The sequence below is a fragment of the Camelus bactrianus genome, chromosome 9 (genome assembly GCF_048773025.1).
Source record: "Camelus bactrianus isolate YW-2024 breed Bactrian camel chromosome 9, ASM4877302v1, whole genome shotgun sequence".
NCBI classification, from domain to species: domain Eukaryota; kingdom Metazoa; phylum Chordata; class Mammalia; order Artiodactyla; family Camelidae; genus Camelus; species Camelus bactrianus.
Window position 1 is genome coordinate 16,423,182 of NC_133547.1, and position 19,865 is coordinate 16,443,046.

The window sequence follows — 19,865 nt, forward strand, 5'->3', positions numbered from 1 at the left end:
CACCAGACGCTGGAGCCCATTCTCTCTGTAGTAACAGCTGTCAGAGCTAACACATGCTCCATGCCAGGGGCAGCTCCACCAGCCTCATTCAGGGTCATTGTACCCATCAGCCTCGGGGGCCCAGAGTTGGAGGCAGGAGTATTTCAGGCCTGCTCAGCCCCAGACTGCTGGCCCCTGGCTTCCAGAGACCATCCTGGTCCATTCCTGGGACCATGAGTCAACTCTCAGCCCCCCACCCCGACCTGTGCCCAGCTCTGGGTTCTCCAGCACTTGGGTGGGATGGGGGCGACCCCAGGATTAGCCAAGGGTGTTCCCCAGAGAGGAAAGGGCTAAGATGCTGGAGGGAGAGAGAGCAGACCACCTCCCCACCTCAGGCTCCCCTGGGGCACCCATCCCCCACTGAGGGGGCTCAACTCCTGAGGATGGAATTGGTAAATGGGCCCTGCCTGGGTGGGGAGGGGGTACTGGACAACTGTTCCTCCATCCACTGCCACCCACCTCGGTCCTGGGTCCTATGTGCAGCCAGGACCCTGGGGACAGCACATAGGAGGGTTTGGCCATGTCTAGGAGGCCGGGGGGCCTCAATTTCATGTCTGACCACCTGGCTTGATCTGGCACCTCACCTCCCCAGGGAACTCCAGACTTCTGGGGCTCACAGGCCTCAGTGGGGACCCTAGGTTTGGGGACATCTATTTTCTTCAGTACACAGAGAGGAGGGCTCATGTCTGGGAAGGTCTCAGCCACTCTCAGGGCAAAGGCCTGGTAGGGGCTTCAGTGAAGTTTGGAGAACCAAGCTGGCAGAGGGCACTGGGGGTTCTCTGGTTATTTCCCCAACTCAATGGGCCTGCTTGACTCCTTGGAGGAATCCATGGCCCCTTCTAGATGGTTCCCTCTAGACTATACCCCACAAAGTGATGAGAAGATACAATCGGGCAGGGATGGGCAGGGGAGGGAGCAGCACAAGACTGTCCCACAGAGGAGGACTGCCCACAGTCCCCCGACCCCCTGACACGTATAGACTCACACACATTTACATATCCCCTCACCCCAGACACTATCCCCATCAGACGGATACCTACTATGTCACTTATACACACATACATACACGTAGACTCACATGCTCACCACCCTCTTCCTAGACACACACACACACACACACCCACCATGGGAGGATGGCCCCCGGGCAGTCTTGATCATCTCCAAACAGCAGCAGTGAGTGAAGGCGCCCTGCAGGCTGCCTCAGCTGGGCTTCCCCGTGTCTCCTCGTTGATCAGATGACCAGTGACACAGCCACAGGCTTCACCAAATGCATCCATGACCAGAGACATTGTTTCTCTGTATTGTGTATTCCCTCTCACTTTGTGAGCACCACAGCCCAGGGGCAGCTGTTTCCGGGTCATTGTCCGCCAGGCCCCTCCCAGCTTCCTCCCATGCTGACCTGGCCCTGCCCAAAGTGTGGGTCCGTCTCTCTGGCTCTCTGAGCCTTCGGCATCTCCCTTCCTGCCCTTCACATCTGTGAGTCCTTCCAGCACTGATCACAACCTCCTACCCTCCCGCCTGACCTCAGGGGAAGCTTCACCCTACTCAGGGTTCTTGGATGCGTGTGGCCCCAAGCAGACAGGTGGCAGCCTCAGCCCCCTGTTCTACTTTTATAAATTTCCAGAGCTTAGGAAGAAAGATGGAGCAGTTCATGACAGTGTGAGCCTGGCTGGGATCCAGCATCATGTCCCACCTTGGGGACCAGCAGCATCCCCGCAGGGTCTGGCGGCACCCCCCTAGCAAGTGGGAACAGATTGAGAGCAATCTCCCAGGAGAGACTCAGGCCACAGAAAGATGTGGGAAGCTGTGCAGCGGACTGCTGGCAGACAGGTTGACAGACAGATGAGACCTCAAAGTGGCAGAGAGACAGACAGACAGGCCCCTGGAAACAACCACGACAAACAAGACCCCAAGACAGCCACAGTCATGCCCTCACTTTTTCTGAGAAATTTCAAGAATCGCCCTGGCTTTTTGACAATTTCAGAACCATTTTTGAGTGTGAAAATGTATGGTTTTGGAGAAAAAGTTTCCTATGCAGCTTCTCCTCCCCCTCCCCCTGAGTTGGTTCACAGTGGGGCAGGGAGTCCTAGCAGTTTTGAGGTGGTTTTGTCAGCTGGAGTCAGGGATCAAGGTCAGGGTCAGGGGGTCTGTGGATGACATCTTTGGGCCAAAGCCCTTCTTCCCCTGAGGTTCAGAAAGCCAGGGATGGCATCACTCCCTGCTGGAAACGCAACCCCCTGAGACCCATGTGCAGTGTCCCACTGAACCCAGAGGCAGCCCCAAGTGGTAGCTTGCCCGGAGAGACCTTGTCACTGCTCTGGATGTCCCCAAAGGGCCCCCCACAAAGTGCACTTACAAGAAGGGACTCTGATGGTCCTCCATGGGGACAGGTCTGTCTTCTTTTGGGATGACTGTGCTGGTAGCAAGACGAGAGGACCCCGCGGACAGAGTCCTAGCCTGGGGAGCCTGAGGCGGGATGCTGCCACCGAGTCCCCTGCTCCTTCTGCTCCTGTCACACACAGGCTGCTCCTGCCCTCGGCTGCCCTGGGTGTTGCTTGTGAGCACCTGGCTCAGGCCAGCGTGGGGAGGGAGGAAGAGCCCCAGAAAGCACAGGGAAGGGTCTGTGTGTTCCCACACCAACACACGGAGTATAGACAAGGCTGCTCTGGAAACCATGTGCTTTATTTGGAAACTCATCCCAAGGGACCCTTCCCCCCTTGGTCTTAGAAAAGCTGCAAACCGTGTGGTTTGGTACAAGGCAATGGCTAAGGGACTGCAGGAAATCCCTTACCGCTGGGGCCCCTGTCCTCTGGGCCTCAGACTTCCCTGGTCATCCTGACTCTTGGCCGAGCTGGATATGGGCAGCTGGGACTCCTGGGGTGTTCGGCTCACCCACCACCAGCATCTTCCTTATTTGAGGAGTGAGGAAGTGGGTATGGGGCAAGGGCCAGGGTCCCCATTCAAGGCCTGGGCCTCTGTCCCCCCTGACGCGCCGGCACCACCCAGCAGCCACGGCTCCTCACCTCCTCAGAGCCCTGTTTCTCTGGGTACATCTCAGCTCCCAGGTGAGGACCTAGGAGGAGCGGGATGCCGCCTGCCGACAGGTGAGTGGGTGGGGCAGGGTCGCCCACGCCCCTCAGTACAAATCTGCAAAGGGCTTGGAGTAGTTGAACATCAGGTAGTCCATGTAGTAGAAGTCGTAGGTGCGCTGCCGCTGCAGGGTTGAGAGCTGGGCGAAGTACTGGTGGGTGATCCGCGCGGTGGTCCGTGCCTCCTGCGAGTGCCGGTCCTTGAACCGGGGGAAGGTCAGGTTGCGCGGTGCATGGATGAGGCTCAGGAAGAAGTTGGCATCGTCCTCCATGCTCTCAAACTTGCCCACAAAGTCATAGTCGATGAGGCATGGGCTGCAGAGCCGGCTGACGTGGTCCCAGTGGATGTCCATGCCCACTGGCCGGTGCACGTCCAGCAGGTACTGGACAAACTCGGGGAACCGCACACCGGAGCCCGTCCGCAGGGCCTCCCGAGAGGCGTTGGCCCGGTACCGGGCTAGGATGGCCTTACCGAAGACAGGGTGATAGTAGCTATTGGGGTGTTCGAACTTGTCGCGGAAGGCGGAGACCAGCCTCTCGAAGGGCTCGCGAACAAAGAGCATCTTGGTGTAGGTGCTGAGGCGGTGAAGGATGCCCTGGCGGTCGAAGGTGTCCAGCCGCTTGAGGGCGCTGCCGTAGTGGACGGTGTTGTGCTGGATGTCGGTGGTGGATGAGGCCAGCCCTGCCAGCACCATGAGCACCCGCTTCCAGTTGGAGCAGCCCGCCTTGGGCACCTCGCAGTACAGCACGCGGTGGCGGTCCTCCACGAAGATGCGGGACACGTGGCGGGGCGTGACCGCCCTGCGGCTGCTGCTTGCCCGGTACTTGGCGCACGCCTCCTGCATCACTCGCTTGCGCTCCTGCTGACGCCGCTGCAGGCCGACCCAGTAGCTGTCCAGGGCCCTGGGTGCCGGCTGCACGAACGTACTGGCTGAGCTGTTGGTCAGAATGGCCGCCGCAGCCGGCATTTTCTTGATAAGCAGCCGGCGGCGGCGCTGCCGTGGTCGCAGACGGGCCCCCCTGTTTACGCGAGGTTGAGGCTGATCTGGCACCAGCAGGTTGAGGCCTCTTGGGGCCCGGCTGGACAAGTCTCGAGTGGCCCTCTCTGTGGGTGCCTTCAAGTCACCATCCTGGGAACTGCCTGGTGGGAGGTCCTGGGGCAAGAAGAGAAACAGTTAACAAGGTGGACAGGATAGCTGGACACTGAGGGTTACACAAGCCAGGACCTCGCCATGGCCAGGTCCCTGCCACCCTCTTTGGACTGAGTTTTTCCCAGGTGAGGGAGCGGGGGACAGGCTGACCCTGCAAGATGTGACCTGCAGGATGTGACCCCCTTGGTCTGAGCCCTGGTCCAGCCCCCACTGCCCCCTCCCCTCTGCTGGCCATAGTGTGAGGGGCAAGTGTCGTTTTGGCCACAAGATGGCGCAGGTCTCCCAGGAACCTCTGTCTGGCGAGGAGGAGTTGGGGTACTTGGTGGCCTGAAGGAGCCAGGCTCCGATTTAATGCTTCTATTAGCACAGACCAAAGCTGCCATCCAATAGGAAAGGGAACTTCATGGGCCCAAAGCCCCGGCATTTGTTCCTAAGGCTCCTGGGAAGGACCGGACACATTTTTCTTTCCAAAAATAGATTTAATGTGAGCTCCTAGTTTTCTTCCCTGCCCTCCCCAGCTTTCCCCAGGCTGCCCATGCTGAGATTTATCAGACTCTCTGAACTCACGTTGCGGTGCTGCTGTGGCCTGATGTTGAACTTTATTCCTGAAAAGCAAAGAGAACAGTATTAGCGGTGGAAGTACCACTGTGTGGCTCCCAGGGACCTGCTTATGGGCTCTTGACTGCAGGTGCCTGGGCTGGAGGGTACTTGGGGTGGACTCTGTGAAAGGCAGTTCAGAGGAGGGAGCAGAGGCACCCCTCAGTGCAAATGCCCCTCCAATCCCATACCCGTGGGGAGAGTAGGGGTGCAGCAAAGATTTGGTCTCACTGGCTCCCAGCTGATGCACACATCTGTGGGTCTCACTTCCTGATGTGACCTGGAAGGTCCAGGAAGCACCCTGCCCGGGTGTGCCCACACACCCACCCAGTGGAGCAGCCAGGAACCCCACACTGTCAATGTCACGAGGAAAGGGCCCTTCGGGAGGATCTGTCCGTCTTCTCTCTACACCCTGCCCTGGCTCTAGTCGACGTGGACTTTTGCACTCAGCTATGACCCACTCCTACCCACACTCTTGCTCACGCCAGGCCTGGGAGTGGAACACACTCCTTCCCCTCAAACTGGGGCCTCCTCGCTGGCTCCAGAAAGTTCCTTCACCTAGGTATCTGTTTTGCGATTTTGGCTGTCTCAGGTGGTCATGGGGCTCTGGGGTGAACTGGCTTCATCCTGCTCACCTGGTCTCCTCTAATGGGCAGAGGAGAGGCCAACACAGTGATTGATTGCCTGGCTACCCCTGTCTGGAGACTCGGGGGAGATGGAGAGACATCAGTGCATCACTGGCTACACTTCAGAACATCCTCTCTGCCCACCAAGGAGGTGATTTGCCTGTGCTAGGGCCAGGGTCACTCAGGATAAGCTCTGGGGAGGCAAACCTTTGGCCAGAGGAGAGGATTCTGCTTCATACCCAGTTTGACCCATTTTGGGGGAGGTCCTGAGAGGATTTCCTTCAGGGAAACCTACTTAGGAGTCTTGGTCTCCTTCCCTGTCCCTGCCTGGCCACTGAGACACTGGGGCTCTTCCTGCTCCTGTGCCATGTGAGTAGACATTTCTGCTCTGAGGCTTTGCCAAAATAAGGACAAGCCATCCTTTAAACAAGCAGAGAGCTCCAGCTGGCACAATGGGGCACTGTGTCGACCACACCTGACCGAGTTCTGGCTGCTGCCAGGGGTTGGGGGTGGGGTGTTTCGGAGGCCCAGCACTTCCCTGGCTGTCTCTGTGTACTTGGCAGAGGTCCAGTGGCTGGGGCCCAGCTGGCGAGGGGACATCCAGGTTCTCTGTCCCTGAACCAGGGACTCTGCTGATTTCTCATGCTGTCTAGTTTTGCAGGTTCAGCCACTGCTATAATCCTGGCCTTATACTGGTCAGTCTGCGGATATGCCCACAATTCTTCATTCATCAGCAATAGAGGACTGGGGATGAGGGAGGACATGAGGTCACCCATGGGCTGGAAAGTTAAAATCCCTGAGCCTGCCGGGAACTTCCTCGAGTCCCAAGAGCGGTGGAGATAAAGGCACAGCTTGTCACGTTGCATCTTTCATCTGCTGCAATACAATTCTTTGATCTCTTTGGACTGGGAACAGGGGCCGACCCTTCCCTGGGCAAAGGGCAGAGTGTCCACACCTTCCTGGGCATTTCCAAGCTGATGTGCATATGTGTGTGTGCATGTGGGTGAGCACTGAAACAGGCCATCCAGATTCTTCCATGGAGGCTGAGGGGAAGCTCCATGTAGAACTGGCTGCACCTCTCAGGGGATGGGGTGTGAGTAATGGGTGCCCAGCCTTGAGAGCTCTTAGAATTAAGCCCCTCACCAGGGTCCCCCTCTCAGCCCAGAGTCTCTTTCCCTCTGCTGGCCACCCCCTGCCCCACGGCTGTCCCCAGCATGCGTTTCCTGAGCTCATTTCCTTCTGGTATGTGTGGGTTTCCTCCTGCAGCCAATGAACACAGATCCCTTCACTAGAAGGGACCTTCTGCGCACTCAGTTTTCCTCCACACTGCCGGGTTTCCTTAATTATTTTCTTCTGGTGATGGCAGCTGGCTCTGCTAAATCACTTTTCCTCAGAGTCTCAGATACGGGAATTTACTCTGCTTGTCAGTCCTGTCAACCTGTCAAGGTGCGATGGCACTTATTTATATTCGTTTTCTGGAGCAAATGAATCACGCCAGATTTGGCCGAGAGTGGGGTGAGGAGCCACTTACAAAAGGCATCTTGCTGGTGGGTGAAGTCGGACGAGTATGTGCTTACAGAGGTCACAGCCCCTACAGCTGTGACCTTCCACTGGCACCGTCCTCACAGCCTGGAGGGTGGTGGGCTGTGGGGCCTGACCCATTTTATCTGTGCAGACTGGACAAGAGGGCACTGAACCCAAAGGGTTTCCAAGGTTGGCCCACTGGAAGACAGGTGGGGCCAGAGCTCTGAGACAAAGACCTTGCTGGACAGCGCCCAGGGCTCAGTGAGTCTCCTGACATCTTGGTTACTTTTGCCCAACAAAGCCAACGTGGCTGCAACTGCCCGCTTTGGGGAAAAAAAAATCAAACAGAATTATCTTGTGGAAAACCCAATAACAGATCTTATGTAGAGCCTGAGTTTGCCACAAGCTGCATGTTCCTGACCTTGAACTTATGACAGCTTGTTTGTGAAGACTGAGACTGTCCCATGTAGCCACTTTGGAATAAAGAAAGAAACAACGGAGGAAACGTAATGGGCTCGCCCGCTGGCCGGGGGCCCAGTGTCCATACTTTTTCCGCGGAGGAAGCTGCTCCTTCATGCACTGCGCAGATAACGGCTGAAGCAAAGACCGTCTCCAGCTCAGAGTGCAGCGACCAGGAATCCTGGGCATCTTGAGGCCCGGGGGGGGGGGGGGGGCTGCGCATTCCCCAGAGGGCTGCACTTCAGGACCCTGGACAGCTCCGAGGCGGGCCAGAGGAAGGGCTCTGCCTCTGCTACACCACGAGGAAGGTACTGCCGCCAGGAGCCCCCAGAACCCGTGCCATGGGGGACTTAGAGCAGGGCTTGGCCTCAATGTAACACCATCAGCACCCCCCCCAAGCCCTCAAATAAGTGTGCAGTCTAGATAAAAGCCATGCCTTCAGCCTCCCCTTGCATCCAAAATCATCACGTTGCCTCTCACATCCCATGTCTCCCTACCCCGACACTGCGACAGGAAACCCCAAGGAGAGTCATGTACACGATCCACTTTCAGAGTCTGAGTCACTTGTCCTCTCTTTTCAGCATAATATTAACAACCTGTAAGGGAGCCCTATCCCCCTGAAATGGTGAGAAATAAACAACCACTTTCTCTTTCTGGACAGAGAACATTCGCGGAGCAGTTGAAACACACGCGGGATGATAAGAGTGAGCATTGGTGAGAATAAACAAGGCATGAGTTATTGGGGCTGCCAAGTGTGCTCCACACTGTGAGCTCTTCATTGGCTGAAGATTTTCTTCTGAGCATTTGGCTGAAAAGCTTTCTGGTTCCCTGCCAAGGGGAGGCAGAGGCTGATGTGAGGGTATGTTAGGCCAGGTTCCTATAATGAGGCCACACTGCCTGGGTCTGGAGCAGAGCTGGGGCAGGGGCTTCAACCAGCACGTGGGCTGCTGGGGAGGAGGGTCCCTTGCCCACTGTTTTCTAAATCACAGGAGGGACACCTGCTGCATTCAATTCAAAAGCCCCAATCCTGGATGCCCACTGGGGCTGAAGGCTGAGGACCAGCCTTTTGGTGAGGCTATGTAGACAGGTGACACTGACATGAGTCAAAACAGGACTCAAGTGCCTAGAAGGGGCTGCTTCATGAGCCCTTGACCCCCTGGTCCCAGGTTGGTCATGTCTGAAGAGAGTGACTGCTATTATGGCTGTTCAAATCCCAGCCCTGGGCCCTGATGGTCAGTAGGGAGAGGGTCTTATCACTGTGAACACTGCAGCCTTGGCGAAGGCATGGCCATCTTGAAGGAGTCAGACCCATAAAGAGGGACAGAGATGGGGAAGAACTGAAGGGGTCAGGAGAGGCCACAGGGCTTGAGGGTAAGTCCAAAGTCCCTGCCCTGTACAGAGTTTCAGACTTGTGGTCCTTGGATTCCCTAGAGTTTCTGACACCAAGCTGTGTTTCCTTGGCTCTTTTTCCATGGCCTGGCTCTTCTGTGGCTGAGCCTATATGATGGATGGCCCCACACCCACCTGTGCCATCCACCCACTTATCCACTTACGCTGCTCATCAGGCCAGGAAACTTCCAGTGGTTTCAAGCTGAGTTGGGCCAGGAGAAACACCAAAGGCAAGTCCCTCACTGCACCTTGGCTTCTCCATGCATAAGATCCTGTGTCCAAGTGTCAGTCCCACCCCAGATTTGCTGGCAGTCACATCTGGTGGGACAAACACTGTTGCCCTGCTCTGCCGTTTCCACATTCCAATTAGAAAGAAGTATATCCTGTACCTGGCATGTGTGCTGGGAGGAAGACCTCCACACCCTGGGGCTGCCCTGCATGGCTGGCCAGTGTACGGGACATCACATAAGTCGGGATGAGCCACAAGGTGTGAAGCAGGGCTGATGGCAGGAAGAAATGCAGTCAGGGTGCACATGCTGCCTGCTGGGGTCTGGGGAGAAAATTCTGAGGGAGCTGCCAGGCTTCACTCCAAAGGAAGTCTGTAAGGTTTCTGAATGAAGGTCTTCCAGGGAAACAATCCATAGGAGATATATATATATATCTGGAGGGCAAATTATTTTATGGAATTGGCTCATGCAGTTACGGGCACTTTGTGAAATCTGCAGGGCAAGTCAGCAGGCTGGAGACCCAGGGAAGAGTGGATGGTGCAGCTCAAGTCTGAGGGCCATCTCAGAATTCCTTCTTCCCTAGGGGACCTCGGTCTTTTCTCCTAATGCCTTCCACTGATTGGATGTGGCCCACCCACATTCTGGAGGGTAATCTGCTTTACTCAAAGTCTAATGATTTAAAGGTTAATCACAGGGAGGAGGGTATAACTCAGTGGTAGAGCACACACTTAGTGTGTACAAGGTCCTGGATTCAATTCCCAGTACCTCCATTAAAATAAATAAGTAAATGAATAAATAAACCTAATTACCTCCCCGCATCAAAAAGAAAAAAAGAAAGAAAGAAAAGAAAAAAGAAAAAAAAAAAAAAAAGAAAAACAAATCCCAAAAAAGGAATAAAAAAATTAAAGGTTAATCACATCTAAAAATTATCTTCACAGTAACATCTAGACTGGTGTTTGACCAAACATCTGGGCACCATAACTTCGTCAAATTGGTTTATAAACTTAAGCATCATGGCAGGTATATTTTGTTCTTTAAAAAGAATGAACATTTATTCTCTCACAGTCTGGAGGCCAGAGGTCTAAAATGAAGGTGTTAGCAGGGAGGTGCTCCCTCTGCAGCCTCCAGGGGAGCATCCTTCCTGGCCTCTCTCAGCTTCTGGTTGACGAGGTGTTCCTTGGCTGTGGCAATTTAAATCCAATTTCTGCCTCTGTCTTCACATGGCTGTCTTGGATACCTATCTCTTCTCTGGTTGTTTTGAATTAGGGCCCATCCTAATGACTTCATCCTGATCACATCTAAAAAGACCCTATAATGTGGTCATGCTCACAGGTTCAACCCATTGTGGGGGAGTCCAACTCACAAGGAGTGGCGAGATTTCAGAGGCTTTAACAGCATGTGAAGGCAGGGCAGGAACGGCCTGGAGGAGGTGAGAAAATACTTACCCTGCTGGGTTGGGTTGTCCAATCAGTAGCAAAGGATTGTGTTAGTTCTCTGTGTTCTTCGGGGCAGGGACTGTGTCCTGTCCACCTGTGTTATTGGCAGAAGCTTCATAAATTCTTGTAGAAAAGCAGATGCTGTCTGAACTGAGAGCTGGCCCTGGATGTAGGGGTGGGTGTTGGGCTTTTCTCTGAAGAAGCTGGGCCCAGGGCTCTGGCTGGAGCCTGCCAACTCCTGGCCTGGCTGCCTGGGAAGGCTCTGTGTGTCTGGGGGCAGCTGCCAGCTGAGCGGCCAGATACAGACAGGAGCTGCCCCGGCTGAGGGTCTGTCCACCCCACGCTGGATGTGTGGGGTCTGTGGGGTCAGAACTAGGACACACCCAGCTGGCTGCCTCCTTCTGCCATCAGCAGGGCACAGCCGGGGCCTGCCCCCGGTGGCTGTACCTCCTCTGGCTCTTCTCCCACCAGCTCAGGCTCCGCCCTTTGGAGGGGCAAACCCTCTCCACTCCCCATCGGCCTCTGCCTGCCTCATTTTGAGCGGCTCCCTTCAACTAGGCAGATTGTTAATTTATGCAGATTAGATGCAAAACTGAAGTTTAAACACTCAGCAATTAGAGGGCAGCCTGGGCTCAAGGCACAGAATTCAGATAGAAGAAGCCTCACCAGAGGACCTTAAACCCTCACTTGTGTTCACTAGAAAATTCAACTCATTAAATTCTCTGCTAAGGCCTCTGTGCACAGCCGTGCCACCTCTGCTGCCCCCAGGGCCCAGGGCAGGGAAAGGGGGCTCCGGGCAGCAGGAAGCTCCAGACAGAGGTGCCGGCTGCCCCTGGAACCCAAAGGTGGCTCTATGGTCAGAGTGTGGACCTCAGGAGAAGGTGAGAGTCACGCCACCCGTGCTCCCCTCTCCTCCTGCCTCTGGTGGTGGGGATGTGGGGGGTGCTTCTTCAGGTTGTTCTGAGACAACCCAGCTCACAGTGGTGTCACACATTTTTGGCCTAGATCAGAGCAGGGGCTTCCTCTTCCTTCACTTAGAGACTCCACCGAGTCATAGCTGTTAACAGGGGACAGTATATTTAAGAAGAAGAAGAAAAAAAAGAGAATGAGGACCTTGACCTCACTGAACCTTAGTCTCCTTATCTGTAAAATGGTATAAAAATTCCCATCTCACAGATCTGACAATGTACAAATGAAACGATGCACAGTGCTGGGCACAAAGAGCGCACGGGATGGAAGCCGCCGGCTCCCGGTGCTCCAATCACCTGGATCCCTTCCTGGTAGCTGAGTTTCCCTGAGCCCAGCTCCTGCACCAGCGCAGGGGCTCTGGGAGCTGTCTGTGGGGGAGGGAAGTGGGCATCTTCCCGTCTTGGGCTGATGGGCACCTGATGGCTCTGACTGCTACTTGTTTTGTTTAGCGATTCCATTGCCTAGCCTCTGTGATTAGGATCTACGATTCAACTGGGTAGTTCCCTGTCAGCTTAGCCTTGGCTGTGAATTCCCTTGGAGCTGTCAGAATGGAGCATCGGAGCTGCCTGTCAGTCAACCAGCCAGCCAGTTAGCCGGTCTGCAAACCCAACAGCTGTCCTGCCACTCCACATCCCACCCCCCATCTGCCCATCACTTGGTTGCAGGAGGAAGGGGGCAGTGTGTCCCTGAGCATCCTCTGTGTGTCCTGTCCACAAGGGAGGGATCCCCAGCTCCTGCTTTGAAGCTCTCCTCTGTCAGAACCTGTGGGTGACTCCACCATGTTTGGGGTGTGTGTGGCCCCAGTACACATGCCATGCACTGCACTGCACCCCCATGTGTGCATGCTGCATGGAACAGGGCTCATGCTGTTTTGTGCTGTGTTGTACCATGCGTGCCGAGAGAATGCATCACATCACATCTCTGTGCTGCACACTTGCAGGCTTCTGCTGTGTGCTGTGGCCTGTCCTGGGTGGAGAGTTTGTTCACAGCCATGTACAGTTTCTGAGAGCCCATGGCACGTGGTTTAGGGCAGGTCACACCTTTTCCTCCCTTCAACACACATGGGCCTGGAAGGATAAGTAGGACCTAGTGCATGCTGCTGCGGATGAGACAGAACTAAGTTTGTGACACTTGCCAGCAAAGCCACGGTGCCCCTGGCAGCCCCTGTCTCTTCTTACCCTGCAGTATGATGGCAGAGCACAGTCACACAGGCCACCACCATCTGTCCTTTCACTCTACAGTGACTGAGTACTGTATGAGCCAGGCAGTGACTCAGGCACCGGTGACGGTGTCTTGGCCATGAACAGGGCAACCGTGGCCCCGCCCTCATGGAGTTTACAGTCTAGCAAGGAGGTGAGGCTCTGAAGTTCCACGCGTGATGGCAGCAATGGAGGACGTGGCAGGCAGCATGTCGTGGGAGACGTCAGCAAGCCCAGGGCATCAGGTGAGGCCTCCCTAAGGTAGTGACAATTAATTGGCACTGGGCGGTAATGAGGTCATTCCTGGCAGAGGTTGGTGGCCTTGCACCATGACAGCAGGGCTCATGGGACAAAGAGATGCAGAGACTGGCGGGTGTCAGGAAATGGCAGGACCACGGTGGCTGCAGGAGTGACCAGCAAGCAAGGGGCCTTATGGTCCTGGTAAAGGCAGCAGATCTTACCTTCTCTCCTAAGACCCAAGGGGAACCTAGAAGGGCTTTGAGCCATGAGGTACGTTGAATTTACAGGCCATTCTGAGATGAAGAGCTGAAGACAGCAGCAGAAAGGCTGGTCAGCAGAAGTGACCATTGTCCAGGCAGGAGACGTCTGAGGCCTGGACCCAGGTGATGATGACAGGAGGTGGAGAACAGATGCAGAGGATATTTCAGGAGGAATAATCTGCAGGGCGGTGTGCTGCTAAATGTTTAACAACTGGCTCCTTGGGTGATGGGGTGGGGGTAGGGCGGAGTCTAATTTGTAGTATTTGCTGATTTCTGGGGTGTAAATACTCCTACTGTGGCAGATTTCAAGCTAATTATGTGAACGTGGTGTTGCTGGGCCCCTGTGGGCTGGTACCAGCCGGCTCCTGCAGCTGCCTGCTTCAGCAGGACCTGGGGACTGACTGAGTGCAGAATAAGGGAGAGTCTGGCTTTGGACTTGAGCAGTGGGTGGATGCTGGGACCATTTCCTGCAAAGAGGGGCAGACTCTCGTTGAGTCTGAGATGCTGTGGGTTTCCCAAGAGTAGACATCCAGAAGGCAGGGGACAGAGAGGGAAGGAGGGACAAGCAAGGGGTAGGGGCAGCTGTATGAGCCGGGGGCACATTCCACAGCCTGTGGCTGTCCAGGGTTGGTGGCGGTGTGGGACCCACACTTTCCAGAGGACAGATTGCAGGGCTGAGGCAGCCAATTACCTGAAGCACCGGCAGTGGGCCTGGCCCGAGTCCTGCCTTTGTCCAGAGCCTGTGGGGCACCACAGCTTGGGCTCTGAGTGGTCGTGGCCATGTTTAATGGGATGGATGTAACGGTTCCTCCTGTGTGGCTATCAGGACCCCTGGTGACTGCTCTCCAGCCAGCCCTGCAGAAGGGGGCCGAATTTGGCTTAGATATTGGTGAGTTCCCGCCGGGGGTTACCAGAAAATAAAAATGAGTGAGTCATGCTGGAGCCTGAGGTGGCCCCACCGAGGGGCTGCCTGCTTGCAGGAAAAATGCCAGCATCACCGGCTGGTCCAGGCCTGTGACAGACACTTCTTCACCGGAGCCGAGCCAGGCCAGCGGAGGCCACCAGCAGGGCAGTCTCATCATCGCGGTGGCCTGGCCGCAAGATAATGATTGGTCTGGCTCTAGCCGGCTTTAGGATGTGACGTTCCGGCCACGGCGTCAATTACTGAGCTGGGCTGTGGCTGTCAGACCCGTCACAGCTGTTGCCTGCGATGCCTGGAGAGCCACGGAAGTAAATCCTAGTTGATGGTTCCTTGAAGTGCACCCCTCCACCTGCTGCCAGACAGCTCGGAGAGGGAGGTGCTCCAGGCCCCCAGGGGGGAGTCGGGCTCCTGCAAGTGAGGCTGCAAAGAGCTGCCCAGGGGCTTGGGGATGGATATGCTGATCCTCAGAGGGGCACTCCAGATGATCGTGCACCGGTGGTCGCCACTGTCCCCTGACTGTACCCAGAGGGGCCCCCAGCCCCAACTCCAACACCGCCTAGGCTCAGCCTGTCTCCAGTGTCTCTTCCAGCACCTCTGGGACCACTGAGGGGCAGTGCAGTGGCATTTCAGAGATCATCCTGTGTGTCCCCTGAGCAGAAATGGGTCCCTGGTGACTCACAGATCACATGGGTAAGGTTGGTGGTGCCTGGAGCACCTGGGGGCCCTGGAGGTCAGTCCTGCTGTTCTCTCCCATGGGTCTGGAGAGCTGCCATCCACATCTAAGAGGAGAGGTGACTCTCCCAAGGCAGGGCCCTGAGAGTGGAGTTGGGTCCAGCCAAGCACTGCACCACCAGCAGCTCAGAAATCCTCTGGCCTGAGGATTTGGCTGGTTCTCCTAAGAGGTAAGCCCCAGAGTACAGATGTGAATCCTGGCCTTGGCAGTGGCTGGTTGTGGGAACGTCACTTTCCTTGGACATCTGGCTGAGACCCACTTCCTCTCCCTTCCGGTTGGCCAGCCCTTGGCTCTGCCCAGCTTAGCACCCTGGGGTCCAGCTAGCAGTGGACCCCACTGGGCTGGCAGTGGGCTGACTACGGCAGCCCCAGGCCATCCTGGGAAGCACAGACATCCTATCCTGCCACTGCTCCACCACAGCGTGCTGGGGCTGGGCTCCACACCACGTCACACAGCCCTGCAAACACCCACAGGCCCAGCGCATCCAGCTTCTGGCTCATGACCAATCCTAGGGCACTGACCGCATGACTGGGAAAAGTGGGGAGGGCAGAGGGGCCCTGTGGGCTGCATGTTCAAAGGTCTTTCTGGAGGCAACTGGGGAATGACCTGCAGAAGAGTAAGGCATAAAGAAAGGGGAAAACTGACTCATATCTCCTAACATAGGCGAGCAATGGTGGGCCCGAACTCAGGCAGGGCAGGGAGATGAGAAGGGGAGAGTAGATTCTGGAGGATGACCAGGTGGGAGGACTGGAGGACTTGGTGGGTCAGGAGTACGAGAGGTGAAGGTGAGGGAACTGTCTGGGGGACCCGGCCGCGTACATGCTGTCAGAGGGAGGTTCGGGGGAGGGAGGAGCCAACTGGAGGAAGACCCGCCCCTGGGCTTGGCCATCTAGAGCCTGACACCCAAGTCTTGAGTAAAGCCTGCATGTAGAGGCGCTCTGCTGGAGACAGTGTCCAGACACAAACCACGAAGCCCAGCCCAAACTTCCAACATCCTTGAAACAGGGGCCCATATAACACTGCCTAAAACCACCCTCATTAGCTCTGAGCACAGGAATTTTAAGTGGACCTGCACCCTGGCAATGACATCCAGAATTTTCACAAATGTCAAGTGTTCTTAGAATTTGCCAAAATCTTTAAGGAAATCCCTCAGCAGAGACCCCCCGCTCCGTGTCCCCTCCCCTGTCCAGGATTTTGGGGCTGTCTCCTTAACTCTGAGAGGCACCCTTCTCGGGGAACTCAATGTGGGCCTTTGCCTGCGCTGGGGTGCGGCTGCAGGTTTCCTGGAAGGCAGGTCTGAGGTCCCCCTGAACGTTCCCTTCAAGGCTCAGCAGGTCTCCTCTTAGCCTTGGCCTGCACATTAGCAGCAAACCCCTGGAAATTAGACCCGTCAGCTTTGCAAATAGAACATGGTCCCTGTGTAATGGCTGCTCGAAGGGTGGCGAGGGTCACCATGAACAGGGAGCTAAAGAAGATGTTCTGAGCTGTTTTCCTGTTTTCTTTGAAGTCCAACCAGAGGCTGCTCTCAGGACAACGCATGCCAATCACAGGCATAGACGCGGCCCCTCCCAGCTGTGTGCATTTCCTTTGGAATTAAGACTCCTGTCTGGACTGCCAGGCACAGGTTTGGGGCCCCTCTTTGCAGTCGTGAATGTGCTACTGCACAAAACAAAAGCAGCCTGGCTCGTCCCTTCGTCCTTCCAAAGCCTGTGTGCGGTGGAGACGAGGGGCTGCCCGTGTTGCTGCAGATGGGGCCATCTTCTCTAGAATTAATGATTCTCTGGCTGGGTGAGAACAGCTCAGCCCACTGAGGCTTCTTCTGCAGGATTAAACGTCATTCCTTCTAATGACTTGATTTATGTCTGGAGGTTTATAGCTCCAAACAAAATATTGTGATGATGGCAATAAATCACACGGGGGATGCTTACAACAGCGACTAGCATGTTTTCTGTTTGTTAGGGAGGTGATTACAGAATGAGGGGCTGCTGTGTAACAGCTCATGTGGCGCGTGGAGTGCCCAGGACACTGGCAGCGTCAGGTAGAGGAGCACTTGAACAGGATGTATCAGGCTTTGAATGCCTGAGGCCTTTGTGAGAATCTGTGGTTGGAGATGGTGGGGATTTTGGAAGAGCTGGAAAGCCACAGGAAGGCACTATCCTGGACACCGGGAGGGGCGGGGCACATGGGTGGCAGGCATCCTGAGAATATCATTTCCAGCTTTCAACCACTGTCTGCCCTGCTGCATCTCCGACTGAGAGCACAAGCCAGCTGAGATCGGGGCCCAGGAATCCATGTGTGCCTCCGGAGGTTATACCATTCCTCTGTGTAAGGACAGCTTCTGGAACACACTTGGGCCATTTTCCTGTCTTGGGTTGGGAGAGGACCTGGATGGGTCAGGCTAAGATGGCGCGGCAGGGCTGAGCTCCTGGGAAGAATGAGGACTAGTCGGGCTGCAGAGGACCCTGGGCTGGCATCTCTCACTGAGATGCTCTGGGATTGGCTGTCCTTGTGAGGCAGGACAGAGGCTGGAGATGGCATGCGGGGAGGTGAACACTCGAAAGGCTGTCCCAGAATAACCTGGACTGCTCCCACCAGCCCAGCTGAAGCTCCATTCTGGCCAGAAGTCTGTGGGAGCACGAGACTCCTTATTGGTAAAATGAATCCCATCCATGGCCTCAAAGCCGGAGGTGGGGGATGCGGAGCAGGGGTTGGGAGGTGATGGGAGGAGGCAGGACTGGGGTCAAGTTTCTGGGGAAGGTCTGCTCATCTAATGGGAACACAGCAGCTCTTCTGGCCCCTGGACTCTCTTCCTAGGCAAAGAGATGTATTCTCAGAGGAGCTCCATGGCCTAAAATGCCACATCAAAGACAGGGTGCTCATTGGAGGTCATGATACGGGGTGACTCAGGGCTGCCAGGCACTGGAAAAAAGTGATCCGTGGCCAGATAATGACCCCAGCTGCTCATGGCACATCTAACTGGGAGATGTGGGTGGGGAAATCTGGGTGGGGGGAGGCTCATGTGCTACACACAGGGTGTCTTCCACGTCAGATGTGATGCAGCACAGGTGAAGGGGAGATGGCAGGTGGCTGGGACACTGACAGCAGCTGGGATACTGCACAGGTAGCGGGTGGGATGGGATGAGCATGGCATGTGAGTGGTGGTGGATGATGGGTGGATGCTTGGTGGATGGGGGCTGGACGGAAAGTGGATACTGGATGAAGGGGTCGAGGTCCAGGGAAAGGGTTTGCGATGGAGGCTAGGTGAGAACTGTGGCTGGACAAGTGGGTAGCTGGAGGGGAGATGGAGAGAGAAGGAAGTTACACAGGCGCAGGCAGGTGCAGTCCAGCCCCACTGGCCAAAGACGCAGCCTCTGGTTGTGCCTTGCCTGAGGACAAGATGGACAGGAAACTCCAGCCTCCCTGACCGTCTTTGGCTTCCCTGATGCTCAGGAGGTGGCTTAGGTGACAGCAGCAGTGGCAGCTCCAAGTCAAAGAAAAACCAGGGCCCCCTCTGACCCCCTTGGGCCCCGAGTGTACATCCTGGTGGCTTCGAAAGATGGCACTTCTCTTTCCATTAAATGCTGAAAGCAATCTCCAACATCAGAAGACAAAGCTTCTGTCCATCTTTGATTAAAACAAGGACCAAAAAAATGTTTGTTTTATAAAGTCTGGCCAATTTTGATAATGAAACCTTTAGAACATATAATACCGAAACCTTTCGAATTCCAGGCAGATAAGGAATGATGGTAACGTATTTCAACTTCAGAAGCAAGAAATAACCTTTTATCACCTAATTTAACAATGTTACTGGGAAAATATGTTAGGAGAATGTAAAAATGCTATTTAAATGATAAAATATGCTGTCTTGGATGCCAAGGATTTTAATTGCCACACTCAGAGTCTAAACACACTTTCACGCCAGCTCCAACAGACACCGCTAATGACATGGTGTCTGTCACGAGGCACCAAGGAGAGGGTCAGCATCGACTTCCACCGTCTCCCTCGGGATCTGCCAAAACCCGACAGCTGTCTGGGCTCCGCAGTGCTCATCTGCATCCCTGCCTTGTGAAGTATGAACCGGTTTGGTATTAATATTAATCGGCCAACACATTAATATTAATCAGTTAATATATACTTCCCATGACAACAAGAGATAAAGGAATCTTATTACGTGGGGAATCAGGGAACACGGAATATGTAAGTGGATTTCCTTGGGATGCACGGTCTGAAGGAACCTAAGCCTCTTAGGCGTGTCATCTCTGCACAGAATGGAACTGGGGCGCATGCGTGGGCAGAGTCACTAGCAGGAAATGCCTTGGGGGTGATGGTGAGTCCTCTCCAGGGGCAGGGAGATGTTCCCCTGGTTGGCAAGCAGGTTGGTGGGACTGCGGTGGGTGTGGGCGGCCCCCACAACCCTTCCTCTCCAAGGAGGAGTCCTTCCCAGGGGAAGCAGGCTTTACAGCTCAGAAGGAGAGAACACAATGACCCTGTTCTCAACCCCCAACCCTCCTGATCCTGGTGGAGGGGGAGCTTTGCTTCTGGAATTACTTATCTGGAACCTGGTGGGTACTGAGGACACAAGGGTGTCTCATGCACTCAGCAGAGAGGGTCTTGCTCTTTCTGTTTTGTACGAGCGCATGAGTCTCAGAGAGGTTCCTTAGGTTGCTGGCCTCCATGCTGCTGGCCTTGTGGGTGGCAGAGCTGGCATCCAGGCCAGACCTGTCCGACTCTATGACCTCATTCTAACCATTATGCAACACTGCCTGCTAGTGTCTGGGGACAGTGGTCTGGCCAGACAGGGGTGTCACATCAGGTCTCACAGAGCCATCACGCTCTGTGTGTCACACAGTCAGATTGGGCACCAGGGTCTTGGCCTTGGGCTGCCCACTCTGGGCTTTCTGGGGAGGCCAGCCTGCAGGGCAGCAGCAGGGGGTGTGCAGAGGGTAGAACTTTGTCCACAGAGGACCGCCTTCCTGCATGCTCGCTCGCAGTTTCCAGAGGCAAA

General features: G+C 55.3%; 1 protein-coding gene across 3 annotated transcripts in view; it reads right to left on the minus strand.

The window, feature by feature from the left end:
- Positions 1 to 2,703: 2,703 nt before the first annotated feature.
- Positions 2,704 to 19,865, minus strand: part of CHST8 (carbohydrate sulfotransferase 8) — a 120,405-nt gene continuing 103,243 nt past the window's right edge. For all 3 annotated transcript variants that reach the window (XM_074369835.1, XM_045512951.2, XM_010950050.3), the window contains 2 exons: positions 4,847 to 4,884; positions 2,704 to 4,282 (listed from right to left, as the gene is read on the minus strand). In XM_074369835.1, the coding sequence (XP_074225936.1) occupies positions 3,176 to 4,282; positions 4,847 to 4,884 (1,145 nt within the window). In that variant the 3' untranslated portion in view covers positions 2,704 to 3,175. The remainder of the gene's footprint in view (positions 4,283 to 4,846; positions 4,885 to 19,865) is intronic.